Source organism: Brachycentrus maculatus, unplaced genomic scaffold (genome assembly GCF_059751285.1).
Source record: "Brachycentrus maculatus isolate JH-2025_06_01 unplaced genomic scaffold, ASM5975128v1 h1tg000459l, whole genome shotgun sequence".
NCBI lineage: Eukaryota > Metazoa > Arthropoda > Insecta > Trichoptera > Brachycentridae > Brachycentrus > Brachycentrus maculatus.
The window spans coordinates 1647807-1664880 of NW_028281206.1; the positions used below are offsets into that span (position 1 = coordinate 1647807).

The window sequence follows — 17074 nt, forward strand, 5'->3', positions numbered from 1 at the left end:
TGTTTAATTTTGGATTAATTTTACACTATTTTTTATAATATTATCTTGTGCAAAGTCATTTTTACCCTTTTTAGACAACTTATGAATGTCAAACATAAGACTAAGTACACATAAATGTATCGTTTAATTTCACATGTTTAATGTCGGTACACAGCAGCCTTTAAAAAATGTGTAAACAGATGATTTAATATTAAGTACACTACAAAAGTGTTGTTCGTAGACCACCATAGGATATTGATATAAGATATGATTTTATCTTTATTACGATACTTTTTTAATCGATGAACAACTAAAACCGTAAGTCTTCAAGTGGCCGTGAATTCTACATTCTAAAGGAATCATCTCAAGAGACTATTTAATGGAACACAATATATACCTTGGTAAGTTGGCATGTATGCCACCTATTAGTTAAATATTGTCTTTTTAGTATTCTAAACCTCATCTAGTCACAGAGACAAATTTGATGCCAAACAGGAACTAATTACAGTAGAATCTCGCTAATCCGTCACTTTTAGGACTATAGGATATGGTCAAAATGCAAAAATGGTAAGATTATCAAAAAATATAGAAAAACACAGATTTACAATGAAATTAATTATTTCTCTGGACTCAGAAATGACTATGTATTGTTCTTCACACTAAAAACATTGCAATAAGCCGCACAAAACCTGTTATTATTATTTTTTAAAACCAAAATTATAATACTTAATTATATATAAAACGCTAGTTGTTTTACCAATTGAGTATTATATTATTACGACTAGTTTGGGAAGCTACAAATGCTTCCATCTACAGGTTTGAATATAAGTTTATATTCTAACACATAGATGGAAGCATCAGTTGCTTCCGAAACTAATCGTAATAATATAATACTCAAATGGTAAAAAAACAAGTGTCTTACCACAAAGTGAATGCCGAAACAATAATATGTACATACATATAAAAATTGAAAGTAGCCAGCCCATAGTAAAAGAAAATACTAAACTAATACTAAAGGAAAGAAAATTAGTTAAAGTCAATTGGAGCAGTCTGATCAACTGGAGTGTTGGATCAGCCAAGGGCGGACAAGAGAGGTTCTACTGTAATTCCATGTTTGCCAATTTCACTCTTTTTGTATTTTTCTAAAAGAGAAATATTTGTGTTTTTACTATTTACAAAAACACTTCAATTTCACACTATTTCTGTGAGCCTCATTGTTAAAAATAGGTATCAAATCGTGGTGGAGTGGGTTCGAACCCAGAAACTCGACTCGAGAGTCCGTGACACTATCCACGGGACATCCCAACACTAAAATAAAGATACAAAAAAACACTCTTGCCTTGATATATTATATCTAGAAGTCAGCGAAAGGATTCCCCTTTCTCCCTAGCTATGGCACTGATCGGCACGTTATCTACATAAAGACCTGCTAGATGTCTCCATGGTGACTAAATGAAGGTTAAGACATAGGAACGTACAATTGTTGTCTACAAGATCTAGAGATTAATGCACCACTCTGGGGATTTGTTGGTTGTCAGTGGTTGACGGCAAGCGCGGCCGCCTTGTCCAGGTCCCCGGCCTCCAGGATGGGCAAGCGTGAGTCCCGCAGCAGGCTCCTCGCCTCCAGCACGTTGGTGCCCTCCAGCCGCACCACCAGCGGGATGCGCAGCTCCATGCTGCGGCAGGCGCCGATGATGCCGCGCGCTATCGTGGCGCAGTTCACAATCCCTGAAAAATTAAACCATCTTAAAATCTTGGAGATTGGAGATATGCAGGGTTAATGCTATCGGGTGGCATCCTAATGACATGTCCCAACCGTGTCCACCTTCTCTTCTTCAGGACTTCCAGCATGAGGGGCTGTCGGGTTCTTCTCCTCACGTCCTCATTCCTGACAAAGTCACAAAACTTTCCAGTTTTTTGAGTTTGGGTAAGGTGCCACGACTCACATCTGTACAGCAGCACTGTTAGGATGCAGGCGTTAAAGAGGCGACACTTGGTTTTTGTCGAGTAAAGCAGCCCCAGACATTGAGCATATTTATTGAATATGGCTCTTGCCATATGTTCAGTTTTTGTTGTTGAAAATGTTCTTAAAATTTACTTTTGAAAATGGTACTATGTAAGAAACATGAGAAACCGTCATATATTTTATTGTAATAACAGCCGGACAATGTCCCAGTTCAATACATACTTCTTTACACCGAATGCAAAACCTCGGCAATGATTTCGCAGACCACATCGATATCTGGAATATGTCACATCCTTACTAAAAAGCAGTAATAATTACAATATTTCAGGCTAATGCATAATTTCTTGTTTTTTGTATATTTTTATTTTGTTTTATATAATATATTTATTGAACGGCTAATGCCTTTAACATAATACATATATACAATATCTAATATAAAAATACACTAATAGAGAAACAAAAAGTCTTAAACATAAAATAACAAATAGTAAGCACTGGTAAATACACGTCTCCTTCACACACTATCAGCGAGCAGCGAGGGAGAGTGAAACACAATGTTTAAATTTATCCATTATAACATGGAGAAGAAATGCTGAGAAAGTACAAACTTTATAAATCTATACTTTCAAAAGCATTGGCCAACATGTATATGTTTGTCCTTGTTTCGATAAGTAATTTTCGAACCAATAATATATACTTAAAAAGAGAAAACATTATTTTATCATAAAGTATACATGTAATATACTATGTACAAATTGGCTACAGCCGTTAATAAAGGGAAAAAAAATTATAAACTAAAATTGATTTAAAATAAATTACCTCCAAAGACATTGACGAGGATGGCCTTGACCTTGGGGTCAGAGGTGAGGAGTTCAAAGGCAGCCTTGACCTGCGCCTCGCCTACGGAGCCACCCACGTCCAGGAAGTTGGCGGGCCTGCCGCCGTTCAGGGTGATGATGTCCATGGTGGCCATGGCCAGCCCCGCTCCGTTCACCAGACACCCGATGTTGCCGTCCATGCCGATGTAGTTGAGATTATACTTGGCCGCCTCCACCTACAAAAATTCAGTTGACAAAAATTCAGTTGACAAAAATTCAGTTGACAAAAATTCAGTTGACAAATTGCGACTTTCAATACGAGATAATTTGTAAGATATTTATTGTAACTGCAGACAGTTGGTAGAATTCCATATTGAATTGTTGGGTCATATATCCAAAATTAAACAAGGTTTAAATAAACAACCAAATGCTTGAATTCTACATTTATTTATGTATATTAGGAATAGGAGTACTCCTAGACCTAATAATAGCAATTATTGTCAGTATGTAAGGACATTTTGTAAATAATTTTAGTCAGTGTTTGATAATGTCCTAAGAAGATGAAACGCGTCACGTATTAAAATATACATAAATAAATGTAGAATTCAGCCGAATAAACTTTGTTTAATTTTGGATATATTACTCAACAATTTAATTTGTAAGACATTATCGCAAGAACTGGTTTTAAACGTGGTTTGTATAGTGAAGAAAATCAAATCACTGGGGTCTTTTGGTACCCTGCTTCAGATCATGCGTAATTTTTGGACGATCAATACAGTAAATCCTCTACCTCTACTCTACTCGCGATATTTAAAAAAATGTCTGTTTTCTTTTAAAGGATTAACCCACAAAACCTTACATAGGATACTTATGGAAGGTTGATCAGAAACACCCAGATGAATTAAATTGTAACATGGCAACATTGATGTCAAGGAGTGGGGAATGATGACAGCCAATGGATACCCGCCAGGTTGCATGGAGCATGTGTACTGGAAAACAACCGTTGGCAACCCGCACTTCTTCCCTGGATCGAGACTAATGTAGATCATATATAAAATCGTATGGCGCTTATATTGGGAATAAACCTGGTGTTACAAACTATTGATTATTTTTAATTGACAAATTGACGGCTGTTACAAAATATAAATCTTTCTTTTTCTTGAATTTTAGGTATGTTTTACATGTTGCTCACTCCTTTCAAGAACATCATATATCTAAAATCATAAATTTTCAGTTGTGCATGTTTTCGGAATGGCCAGAAAATGTACTTTATCCCAGCAAAAGCGGCATATTTTTAACTTAATGTTTACCTGCTACAGGGCAGAAAGTGCTGTTTTTGCATTTTGAAGAAAAGGTTTAATTATTTTTTTGAATATACTAAATATTTTTCAAATGATGAAAAAACCTTCAGGGTTTACCTAAACAGATCTGTTGCACAGTAAAAAGTTCAATAAGTGGCTTGATATGTATTTTTAATACATTGTATTATATTTTTAAACTTTAAAAACGTTCTCCTGAAAAATCAAGTTTTTTGATTTATGACGTTTTTGAAAGGAGTGAGCGATGTGTGTTTGAAGCGCTATCTGTTGAAGTTGACACAAATAAAATAGCGCTCATTTTTGTTTGTGAGATTCTGAATTATTTAATGCATAATGGTAAATATGACACTGTAATAATCACAAATCTTGCAAATACTAATATTTTTTACACTTCTTGTTACCTCTCTTGGGTCACTCTCGGAAGTGTCATCCATAGCGAATATGTCCTTCTGTCGGAACTTGGCATTGTCATCGAAATTAATCTTGGCATCCACCGATATAACCTGGCTATCTGCAGTCTCCACAAGAGGGTTGATTTCCAGCTGGACAGCATCCACCTGGGAGTAAGAACAAACAAATAATTTTACAAAATGTTAGTTTTATTTTTATTTTAAAGGAATAACCCAAAAAGCCTCTATTTTAGAGGTAAGAGTAAGGGTGTTTGTGCACTACACGGATTACATGGAATTTTACCATCCGGCACATCAGTTAGTATATAAAACGGATGATTGGCTTGTGTTTTTGTCCATCTTTCTTCGGATCGGTGTGTGAACCCGTTGCGCGTAAATTCGATCGCGCTAAACTGTCTAAGTCGCTTTCATTTTTTAAAACCGGACTGCCGCACATGCGTGTTTGATAATGTCTTTGTAAGACGAAATGCGTCACATATTATCATATATATATATATATATATATGTAAATAAAAGTAGAATTCAATCCAATAACCGTGTTTAATTTTGGATATATTACCCAACAATTCAATGTGGAATTCTACCAACTGTCTGCAGTTACAACAAATAAGCATTTTTTTGTTGTCAATGATAAATTACCTTCAAAAATAGTTGCCAGAGCTTCTTGATTTCGTCTGCACACTTTTTCCTCAGGGGGCCGTCAAACTTCAAGAAGGCTGCCACATCATCCGCTGTGGCGTCCGAAATACCTTCAAAAATGTCTATAGCGACCGTTTTGATCAATTCTGGAGTTTTTTCTGCGACTGCTTCAATGTCCATTCCGCCCGCGGGAGATGCTACAAGCACGGGTCCATTGTGTTCTCTGTCCATCAAAATGCAAATATAAGTTTCACGTTTGATATCAACACTTTCCGCGACCATTACTTTGTGAACTACGATACCGTCTTTCGGGGTTTGTTTTGTGATCAACCTATTTCCCACCATTTTCTTGGCCAGGTTGAAAACTTCGTCGAAATTCTTCGTGAGATGCACTCCGCCTTTGAAACCATTGTCGAAATGTCCTTTTCCTCGCCCGCCCGCGAGGACTTGCGCCTTGATAACGTATTCCGCCGCTTTGAAGTCTTTGAGCGCCGAGGTGTCGAATGTTTCGTCCAGAAGTCGGAATTTTTGGATGTTGACTGAGTGTTGTTGGAGCAGGGACTTGCTCTGATACTCTTGGAGGTTAAGATTCCTAACCGGTACAAGTCTCGGCGCCAAGCACTTAAGGAAGTTGGTTTTTACGAAGGAGTTCCTCATCGCCGCCATTTCGGTGGAGTTTCTATTGTAAACTAAAGCAAAACTAATGCAGTTCAATAAAACAAAAACCAAACAGGTTATCTGTTCTGTTATCAGTCAGAAATTATTATTTTTATTGTTACTGGACGGACTTTGGAATTCCGTACACGCACGTACTTTTTGACAAGTAACAAATTTCAGTGTTGCAATAACATTTGAACAATTTCCAGTTTTTTTTTCCATTTCGCGGATCGATTGATGCAGTATTATTTTGATCGTAGTTATTTCACAAATTCTTCAGTCTTACGCTTCAGTGTGTTCAGATTAAATTATTTTGTTAGACGTTTATGAAATTTTATGGAATATAACTACTGTTAAAAAACTTGCATAAAGGAAAACTAGCCCATATATAACGTCACAAACTAACTAACCATCACACCTCTTCCCCATGAGGATAGGCAGAGAGAATAAAACGCCAATCCAATCTGTTTTTGGAAACAATCTGCACATTCGTGGATCTCCTCGTACATACCCACCGATTATTGTGACTCCTGACCTGACCATTGTAAGTATTAGAAATACTCGATCGCGCCAAGTTTTCCTCTGTCTTTCTCTGATTTTATTACCAACCATATTCGCTTCAGAAATTTGTTTTACTATCCTTTCTTTACTCATTCGTATGTACATGCCTCAACCATCTCTACACACTTTTCTTAAATTTAACGATATTGCTCATCTCAGCCTTGCATTCATTCTTTATTTCACCATTCGAACATCCTTCATCGTTTTCCATTCGCCTGAGAGATTGAATTTCAACCGCGTTCAGACAACTTTCATCCTTCTTTTACCAACTCCCTGCTTCTCTTCCATACGCTAGGGTTGGAACCAGGACTCCATTATAAACTGCCAATCCTTTTTATTTGCTACGAGATATTTTGTATAGCATGGATATGGCAATACAGCGGTACCATAGAAAAATAAAACTTTCTGCTGTCAAATTCATCGTCTATGAACATGGGCCAATTTTCATCAAATTTGTTTGACGGCTTGTCATTTTGTCGGTCTTCATTAATTTAAGTAAAAAATAAGTCTCAGTCAAAATATTGTGTGCTCCTAAAGTAGTGTATATCTGATATATTTTAATTTTATACACTGGAGCACATTTTTAATTCCAAAATGTCGGAGGACGTTATATTAGTTGTAGATTTTAATTCCGTGTGCAGATTTTGTCTTCAGTCAAATGGGGCTCTTTCTTCGATATTTTCTGGTGAAGATAAAAGTTTAGTGTCCTCTCAAATTGAGTGCTTTGCCGATATAAAGGTTGGTGTATTAAAATATATAATACTCGAGCTATAATCCGTTTTCCTTTTTTACAATGTTTTTAGTTGCTTAAAAATGCATATTTTTACTATTATTATACACGTATCTACGACTAATGATGCAAAAGGTAGTGCATTGAATTGATGCAACAGCCGATGTGGCAGCTAACAGATAAGGCCTATATTTTAAGTGCTAGTGATAACTTTAATCTTACTTTTACCTGGTAAGGAATCCAAAAAGTATGCACAGTTTTACTTTGAATTACCTATCGTCCAAGTGACTCTGAAATCTAGCTACGGCTTATGCAACACCGCTTATCATGACCCTACTCAGGCTTCAACTTTTTAAGTTTCATAGCCTATGCCTACTCGTGAGTGGATTTACTCTTTATGTTTAAAGTAACTATAATTTCATGTAATTGTCCGCCTCCGTAGTGTAATGGTCAGCACGCTCGGCTATCGTTCTGGCGGTCCCGGGTTCGATTCCCAGGGGGGGTCAAATAAATATAACTGATTCTTTCACTCTAATATTTATTTAATATTATCCTGGACTGGTACCTGAAGCGGAAGGCTGATCACCTTTCCTTCGTGTGTTAACGATCAAGATAACACTGCGTTTATATAATGCAGTGCCCTATGCACCATCGGGGTGTGGATAAGGGTTTGAAAAAAAATGTAATTCATGGAAAATTCTAGGCAAAAACACTCGCTACACAGTTTTACCTAAACATAAACAAAATATATACCTTCTTTTTTATGACTTTTCACTCTTTTAGGGTGTTCTAACCAGTGTTGAGTTATTTTTTATTTACACTTTTGACATTTGTATTTAAAATATTAGTATTTGTGCTAGTGGGGTTAGTTTTATTTGTTATGTTATTTATATTGACTAGTTATTTTACATTTGATATACACCTTTACAAATTTATACAATTTATTTTTAGAAATTTACAAATGATTTAATTTACAAGTTTGTTAGGGGAGGTTAATAAGGTTTAGATGTTAGTGGGAAATGGAATGTCAATGCTGGAAAGGTCTGAAAGGATGCTCAAGCAGCCGTCATTTAACACGCAACCAATGAACATGTTGATGAGCCCTACATAAAGTCCTCTAACTACATTTTTGTCCATTTTGAGATATTTGGTGTATGTTATCAAATCGCTCACTCCTTTCAAGAACGTCACAAATCGAAAATCGTCAATTTTCAGTTGTACATGATTTCGGAATGCCCAAAAAATGTACTTTATCCCAGCAAAAGAGGCATATTTTTAACTTAATATTTACTCGCTACAGGGCAGAAAGTGTTGTTTTTGCATTTTGATGAAAAGGTATTGTTTAAATATTTTTTTAAATATACTTAATATTTTTCAAATGGAGAAAACACCTTCAGGTTTTACCTAAAAAGATCTGTTGGACAGTAAAAAGTTCAATAAGTGGCTTGATATTTATTTTTAATACATTGTATTATATTTTTAAACTTTAAAAACGTTCTCCTGAAAAATCAAGTTTGATTTATGACGTTCTTGAAAGGAGTGAGCGAAATGACCGTTATCTACAAATATAAACAAACCAAAAAAATATAAAATAAATTACGCCTAGTTTTCAGGCGTATAAGACGCTATCTACATTGAATTTTCGAAATGAACTAAACTCCTAAAACGCTAACTACTTAATTTTGACAAAGGTTAAAGTTTTAAAATGATTTAATACATTATTTTATCGTGTTTTGAATGTATAATACTGGTTTAGAATTTCAGATAAAAATGAAAGAATATTAATAATAAAAAAAACATTGAAATAATCTTCTAAGCTCTCTCCTGTAAAGTAACAGATTTTCAGATAGAGTACTTTATGTAGGGGTTGTCGATGTGGCCCTTCTCTTCAAGACGACATTCACACATGACAGTTTCCCAGACACGTGTCTAAACAACTAGCAATATATGCCTTCTGTTTTGTATAATTCATTGGGTTTATTAATGTTTGCTGTATTTTTATTTCTAGATTGATCCCGGTGACAGCTTCCCTTCAAAGATATGCCACAGATGTCGATTCAAAATAGAGTTTTGTTTCGATTTTCGCGAAATGATTTTACGAACTCAGAAAGCCCTCACGAATAATCTAAACGACGAAAATGAAATGGAAAACAAATACAACGTAGAAACTTTGGACACGAGTTTCGAATCTGATAACGTCGACTATAAAAATGGCCTTTCAAAAAGCAAGCAAACGGAATACGCAACAAACGCGGAGAGAGACTACATAGTTTCAAACACACTGGAACAGATGGATCCCAATATAAACATTTTCCTTCTACACGACGAGAATGATGTCACAGACTTTAATAAAATCGAATCCATTCAGCCATTTGTGCAGGAACCAAACGAAAACAATACAGCTTTGCCAAAGATAAATCATAAAAAACATGCCCATAGATATACTGAGAAGAAAAAAACAATTTCGCCGTTTGTCAAAATGAAAGAATACCCGTCCATGCTCACGGCGAGTAGGCGAAATCAGTGCCTACTCTGTTTACAAAAATGCAGCAACACCAACCATTTAAAGGAACACGTGGACAACCATTTGACAGGGACTGATTTGGAACCTTATTACAAGCTGGGAGAAAGAAATATCGTATGCAGAGTCTGTAACAAACAATTTGGATACAGATTCAGTTTTTTAACACACCAAAGAGAGCATCTCAAATTGAAGCCGTTCTTATGCCATTACGAAGGGTGTGATCTGGCTTTCTATTCCAATTCTTCCTTGCGGCAACATTTGCCGATACACGGAGATAAGAGGTTTATTTGTTCCATTTGCGCCGTGGGGTTTAAAAGAAAATCTGATTTAAGAGCTCACGAGATTATTCACCAAGATGCGGGAATGCAATTCAACTGTCCGATATGTAAACTCATATGTAAGAATAGATTAACGTTGGCTGCTCATGTCAGGAAGCATTGCATTCAACCAAAGTAAGCAATTATTTTATAACTGATCTTTGCTTTATAACATTTTGAGTGTGTCCAAATCTGGATTATCTCCAATTATAGCAGTTATTTTTCATATTTTTTTTGACATTTAGTAAAATTTGAAAAATAACTCCTATAATTGGAGATAATCCAGATTCGTGAACAAGTATTTGGACACACTCAAAATGTTGTAAATAAATTAGCCGGTCAAATTATAAGCTAAAATAATAAGGATATTTTTTGGCGTTTCTCATGTATGTGATTATAATCCAGTATTTAGACCTCACATACAAATGAAAGAGTTTCTGATCAATAAAAAGCTTCTTTCATCTCAGTAATAGATGTCTCTATTGAAATTCTAGTGATTCAAGTACAATGTTTCGAAATTGGATCATATATATAACACTTCCAAGAATTTGAGTAGTGTGGTTGTCAATCATGGGTAGAATTGGCGAATGTTACACGTGTAAAGTGATCACATAAACCAGCCTATGATAGTCATAAGCCCCGTAAATGCCCAGACTTCCATATTCTTCTTCATCTATGTTGAGATGTCAGATGTAAGTTGCGAAATTTATTGAAAATGTGAAACAAAATTGTACCCCGATTTTACTGTGAATTTACATTTAAAAGCTTTCAATTTCCCTGTCACTGCCAATCTAAATATATACAAGTTTGTGAATCCACCACCAAATTTTCTAGAAGTACCCCGGTATAGGCAGTGAAAGGGATTAGTATTTAGTTAGTTCAGTTAGTCAGCAAGACTGTACTAAAGTATGCATTTATGTAATTGTGATATCCTCATTTCAATCTTATTCCAGGTTCAAATGCAACATCTGCCCAAAGAGCTACTTCAGCCGGAGTGAGTTGGACCGCCACAGCAACATCCACACGGGGGAGAAGTGCTTCCGCTGCGCCGCGTGCCCGAGCGCCTACTTCTCCCGCGCGGCTCTCGTGAGGCACGAGCGCGGCCACCTCGTCACGCACCAGCAGCCCGACTTCACGCACAAGGTGCACGAGTACCCGTACAAGTGAGTTCATATCTCTTACTCTCGCTCCTCATGGCGCCCTGGTACGTAAAATTTCAATTTGCAGTGTGGGTACACGTTCAGTGCCGTGTACCACAGTACACGGCACTGATCACGGGCACACACGTCCACTATCTCCTCAGAGATTGCAATTTACTACTAAATGAAAACATAGCACGCACCAGCAGCCCGACTTCACGCACAAGGTGCACGATGCGCCCTTGTACCCAAAATTTCAATTTGCTGTTATTCTTCTTCCTGGCTACTCCCAACTTATCGTCTTTTCATAATATGCCCTTTGATGCTGTGCTTCTTGCCGATAGCGGAGAAGACCTGCAGGAGCTGGTGTCAAAGATGTATTTTAAGTGTGTCCAAATACTTGTCCACAAATCTGGATCATCTCCAGGAAAGGGGTTTGCATGGGAAGCAAAATCTATTGTTCTTAAAGAAAATTTCTATGGACGTATCCGAACTCTTTGTATATCTTGATTTAATTAACACACATATGAATAATCGCTTTCTATAAAGTACAAAACGGTAATATAAAAACGATGAGAATCAAACAATCTCAATGAGGAAAATTTAAAATTTTAGAAAGATGTTACGCATGGGTCGATAATAATAATAATAATCATAAATTTGGATAATTTACATATTGTAATTTTCGTAAAATACGCTAATAAAGTAATGGTAGTTTTTAACCACTTGGTTATTTTCTACAACCGGTTTTGACAAGCACCTTGCGTCTTCAGGGATAGATATGTACTAAACTTGAAACTGTAAAATATTCATAGTTATGTGAGTAGGTGGGAAAAATGGTATCTCATATCGCTCACTCCTTTCAACAACGTCATAAATCAATAATTGTCAGTTTTCAGTTGATGAAAGATGAAGAAGAATATGGAAGTCTGAGTATTTACGGGGCTGATGACCGTCATAGGCTGGTTCAAATGATCACTTTACACACGTGTAACATTCACCAATTCTTGCCATTATTGACAAGCACACTACTCAAATTCTTGGAAGTTCTATATTTATGAACCAATTCCGAAATGTTGTTCTTGAATCATAAGAGCTTCACTACAGACATCTATTGGTGAGATGAAAAAAACTTTTTCATTGAGCAGTATATATAACGGTATATTCACACTATTTTTGACATCTCAACATAGATGAAGAAGAATATATAAGTCTGGACATTTACAGTGGGCTTACCACCGTTGTAAGATGAAATACAAATGAAAATTGATGACAAATAAAAGAGTCTCTTCTTCTTCCTGGCTATATCCTAACTTATCGTCTTTGTACTCTGCTGAGGTCAGCTCTCCTCGTCCTCAGGTTGTAGGTCCTTCTGTCATGGACAACGTCACCTAGGCCATGCTTTGAACCATGTTCTCTGTTTGCAGCATTCATGAATTTTTTTGTCTTCTTCTAGATATCTTTTGAGCAAGATCCATTTCTATTGCCTGGTTTACGACATGCTCGGGTTCTCTGCGTCCTATGTGCCCATACCATCTCAATTGCCTTTCCTCTACCTTACTATTGATGCCTGTTACAGCCAGGCTTCCACGAATGCGTGAACTCTTTCTTTTATCTCTAAGGGACACTCCCGCTGACCATCTGACCATTCGCATTTCAGCGGATTCTAGGTGCCTAGAGAAGGTGCTATAATTCGTCCAGCATTTGCTGCCGTACAGAAATGCGGGTCTGACAACTGATTGGTAGACTTTTCCCTTTAATTTGGATGGCATTTTCGGATCGCAATGAACTCGCATCACAGATCGGAATTTCAATATGCTGTTATTCACCTTATTTATTTAGAAACATACAAATATGTACATGTGCATTCACAGTTTTATTTACATGAGAGCATCTGTCAAGAAGGATGCTGTTTGCCATAATAAATGTTTAGTATTGCGTGTGTTGCTGTTACATTCAACAGATGTCACTGCTATCACAGTTAAAAAACTGTTCTTAAATAAAAACATGATTTTACCTTTCATAGGTAAAATAATTTACCTATGACAGGTAAAATCAAGGTATTATTTTTTAACATCTCATCAAAGATGAAGAAGAATATGGAAGTCTGGGCATTTACGGGGCTGACGACCGTCATCGGCTGGTTTAAGTGATCACTTTACACACGTGTAACATTCACCAATTCTACCCATTATTGACAACCACACTACTCAAATTCTTGGAAGTTCTATATATATGAACCAATTTAGAAACCTTGTTCTTGAATCACTAGAACTTCACTAGAGACATCTATTGGTGGGATGAAAAGAAGCTTTTTATCTTCTTCATCTTTGATGAGATGTTAAAAAATAATATGAAAATAACTCCTGTAATTGGAGATAATCCAGATTTTGTGAATAAGTATTTGGACACACTCAAAATGTTGTAAAATCAAGGTACACTATTTATATTAACATTACGGGTTTTTTATCAACCCTGACCCTAATTAGTATACTAAATAGGCACGGATACTAATCACAAGTGACTCAACTGCCAACCTAATTCCCATCTGTACAATGTTTTTTGGTGTCTCCCACTCTACCAAAAGTAAGCAAATAGAACGCTTATAAGCGTCTCCCGCTCTCCACTAACATTATGTAAAATACGCTTTTAAGCGTTTCCCGTAAACAATGCGTTAAGAGCAGTAATTGAATTTCTCAAATTTATTGTACCTTTGTATTACAGATGCCATATTTGCCAAAAAGGCTACTACGTGAAGAATTCCCTAACAAAGCACTTGACAAATTGCGAGTCAGGGGCCAACTTGCACGCGCCTCAGGGCGCCTTCGATCAGCTGGTGAGTTCCGTGAAGCAAGAAGAAGGGCTGGACGCCTCCGCATTGGATGAACACAGGATCGACGGGATCATTGTCAACTCTGCCGAACAGCAACAGCTTTTCATCGTGGATATGATTCCGGAGCATATGGACCAGTAATCATAAATTTGAAAGTATTAGGGTATAAAAAATAACCCGACTGTAATCGTCATCCAACGTTGCAATATGACTGTTTTTGGAATCTCTAAATTCAGTCACATCATTTCGCTACCTCACGACTATATTATTTTTTGTTTTGAATATTGAAAGCATTAACTTTGTGGATCATATTGATATATTATTTTGAGAAATTAAAAGACCTTGTTTTTTGATGAATGTGAGTGGATTAAAAAACGAAGTTTTGTTATTTCTCAAAATAATATTATTTTTTGTTTCCGGATTCACTTTGTGGTAAGATACGATTAAATTATAAATAACATGCTTGTTTTTTTACCAGTTTCGGAAGCCACAGATGCTTCCATCTACAGGTCTGAATATAAACTGTTGATATTTAATAATTTCATCAATTGATTTGGCAGTTATTTTATGCAAAAAAAATGCATAATGCATCGAAACACGTGTTACAATAGATTTAAAGGAATAGTGGTATTTACTAAGTAAAAATTATATAGAAAAAAAATATATTCGATCCCGTAGATACATCTATAGCATCCGAAACTAGTCGTAACAGTATACATAATACTCAGGTGGTGAAAAACAAGCGTTTTGTTTATAATTTACCTCATAACTACACTGGGTACAAAGTAAACTCTGCTTATATGCATATGAATCAATGCATAATACACCTCCAAAGTATCTAAAAAGGGCTGCCCATTCTAGACAAATTAGCTGATAGACATATTGGCTACAACAACAGCCAGTGCTCTAAATTTGGATAGAGTGCTTTTACTGTTTTACTGTGCACACAGAGGCGTGCATTCTATATAGGCAGAAAAGCAGTGCCTACCCTGGATTACTCGCGTTCCATATAGAAACACGACCAGTGCCTACTATGCCTTATCCTTACCCAACCCTACTGCCTGCCCTGATTAAAAACTCGTTAAAAACTGTGCACGGCACTGTGTTTACCCAATAGCATGGAATCATCTTCCACCACCGTTATATACCATTATATTCAGATGACCTATATTTATCAAGATTAAATTATTTTATTTTCCTTTAATTGAATTATTTTACAGTTTCAATCAAAGCGCTTTTGAGATAATATTTTACGAAAATGATGCTACTTATATTATTATTTTATATGCATTACTAAATACATATGAAATCAAGATTACTCTGGATATCTTAACCTCTGTTAATTTTATTTGAAAAGGGGATTTGAAAATCCAGGCATTTAGAGGTATTACGGCTTATCACTGGCTAGTTAGAGAGATCACTTTATGTACTGTGGTAACATTCAACATTCTGCCCTCTTCATCTCTACTGAGATACCTATAAAAATCTTGATTACAATCCTTTGGAGATTAAATCCAGTGTTTGTGTATGAAAAGTTTGGAAAGAGCATTTTTTTTACCTCTTTGAACAAATTATGGATATCCATTTGACTAATCACGTAATTCATAATATACAGGTGAATCATTAGAGAGAAATAAAAATCAACATACTCCCTTGATTGTAGAACAGCGTAAGGTAGATGTGTAATATATTGTAATAAGTATATGATCTGTTGAGTGAAAGTCAAACTAGTCCCCGAATGGTTGAACAGCGTATGGAGTCATATATATAATAAAAATAATGAAGCATTTATAATACATTTTTTAACAGTAGAAGATAAGGAAAAATCATGGAATGATTTTTTGCATTTTAATTTGCATTTTAAGTAAGAATGTAAAACTTTTATTAATTTATTTGTTATGTCTTTGTACATGTTACACTTGTGTCACACATGATTGGATGTTTTGTGCAGTTCATAATAAAAATATTGTATAATTGTTGTGTTGTATTTTCTATTCAACCCTTCCATATTCACTTTGCATAGCTACGCACACCTGTGTCTAAGCCTGATGTCCATAACCTAATTGAGAGAAATATTGTTTTGAATTATTAAAAATAATTTCTTTCATTATTAAGTCCGCCTCCGTGGTGTAATGGTCAGCGTGTTTAGCTACCGTGCTGGAGGTCCCGGGTTCGATTCCCAGGGGGGGGTGAAAATAAATATTAGTGATTTAACACTGTAATATTTATTTAATATTACCCTGGACTGGTTCCTGAAGCACAAGAGTGATCACCTTGCCTTCATGTAAGTAATGATCAAGATAACACTGCGTCAATTTGATGCAGTGCCCTATGCACCATTAGGTGCGGATAAGGGTTATAATAATAATAATAGATTATTGAGTGATATTTAAAATGAATGGCGACAGCAAAGTACCAACTGTAGATAGTAATTATAAACCATACATGTTAAAAATAAGATCAGTAATTATAATTTGACAACTATTCTAAATAAATACTGTCTTCACCTTGATTTTTATTTCATTCAAGTCTGAAACGCTAAATTTAAATTCAAAATATTTTGCCAGTCTAAATAGATTGCTTACTGTCCTTTTCTCATAAGGATAATAATAATAATAATAATAAAATTGGATAACTTATATAGCGCCATTTTCGTAAAAAAATACCTCAAGGGCGCTTCACTGTGAATGAATTGTTGAATGAATTGTGAATGAATTGTGAATGTGAAATGTGAATGTATTGTGAATGAATTGTTCACTGTGAATGAAGGGCGCTTCACTGTGAAAGGATGTTTTTATTTTATTTATATTTTTAAAGGAATAACCCGCAAAGTTTCTACTTTGAGAGGCTTGTTTGTAGGTAGGACAGGGAAGGTAAATGTGAAATAAAAATCACAAACACCCAGACCAATTAAAAATAGATCTTTCTTGAATTTATTTTGAAATTGGCGGGAATCGAACACGCGACGCCAGTTTCGCAGTCGAGCGTCTACGCCACGACGCCTGTCTTAATTTATGTATGGAATGCATCAAAATACATTTATGAAGGGCTACAGAAATCATTAGAGGCCCCTTTTGTTTTCTTTACGATCTAAAACCGTCACTTTATACGTCACACTTTTAGTTCGACTTCTACTTTTCCTAATGTCTATGACAAAACTGCCTTTCAATATCTATGAGTTT

The 17074-nt window shown here is 35.8% G+C and overlaps 2 protein-coding genes across 2 annotated transcripts; one reads left to right on the forward strand and one right to left on the reverse strand.

Annotated features, from left to right (window-relative positions):
- Nucleotides 1–680: 680 nt before the first annotated feature.
- Nucleotides 681–5956, reverse strand: ScsbetaG (Succinyl-coenzyme A synthetase beta subunit, GDP-forming). The gene is made up of 4 exons (XM_088271793.1): nucleotides 5132–5956; nucleotides 4484–4639; nucleotides 2765–2999; nucleotides 681–1707 (listed from the first exon to the last, which is right to left on the reverse strand). Exons 1-4 carry the CDS (start codon nucleotides 5795–5797, stop codon nucleotides 1514–1516), a joined length of 1251 nt encoding a protein of 416 aa, XP_088127919.1. The 5' UTR covers nucleotides 5798–5956; the 3' UTR covers nucleotides 681–1513.
- Nucleotides 5957–6736: 780 nt separating this feature from the next.
- LOC148302375 (uncharacterized) lies at nucleotides 6737–15870 on the forward strand. The gene is made up of 4 exons (XM_088271730.1): nucleotides 6737–7087; nucleotides 9088–10055; nucleotides 10874–11083; nucleotides 13784–15870. The coding sequence occupies exons 1-4, from the start codon at nucleotides 6944–6946 to the stop codon at nucleotides 14031–14033; spliced, it is 1572 nt and encodes a 523-aa protein (XP_088127856.1). The 5' UTR covers nucleotides 6737–6943; the 3' UTR covers nucleotides 14034–15870.
- Nucleotides 15871–17074: the final 1204 nt, after the last annotated feature.

Excerpts from the sequence above, each read along its gene's own strand:
- ScsbetaG (XM_088271793.1), bottom strand. The coding sequence starts at position 5,797 with ATGGCGGCGATGAGGAACTCCTTCGTAAAAACCAACTTCCTTAAGTGC. Across the intron at positions 4,640-5,131 it reads TCTGGCAACTATTTTTGAAG|GTGGATGCTGTCCAGCTGGA; the intron begins GTAATTTATCAT and ends TCTTACTCCCAG. Across the intron at positions 3,000-4,483 it reads CCGAGAGTGACCCAAGAGAG|GTGGAGGCGGCCAAGTATAA; the intron begins GTAACAAGAAGT and ends GAATTTTTGTAG.
- LOC148302375 (XM_088271730.1), top strand. The coding sequence starts at position 6,944 with ATGTCGGAGGACGTTATATTAGTTGTAGATTTTAATTCCGTGTGCAGA. Across the intron at positions 7,088-9,087 it reads AGTGCTTTGCCGATATAAAG|ATTGATCCCGGTGACAGCTT; the intron begins GTTGGTGTATTA and ends TTTTATTTCTAG. Across the intron at positions 11,084-13,783 it reads GTGCACGAGTACCCGTACAA|ATGCCATATTTGCCAAAAAG; the intron begins GTGAGTTCATAT and ends TTTGTATTACAG.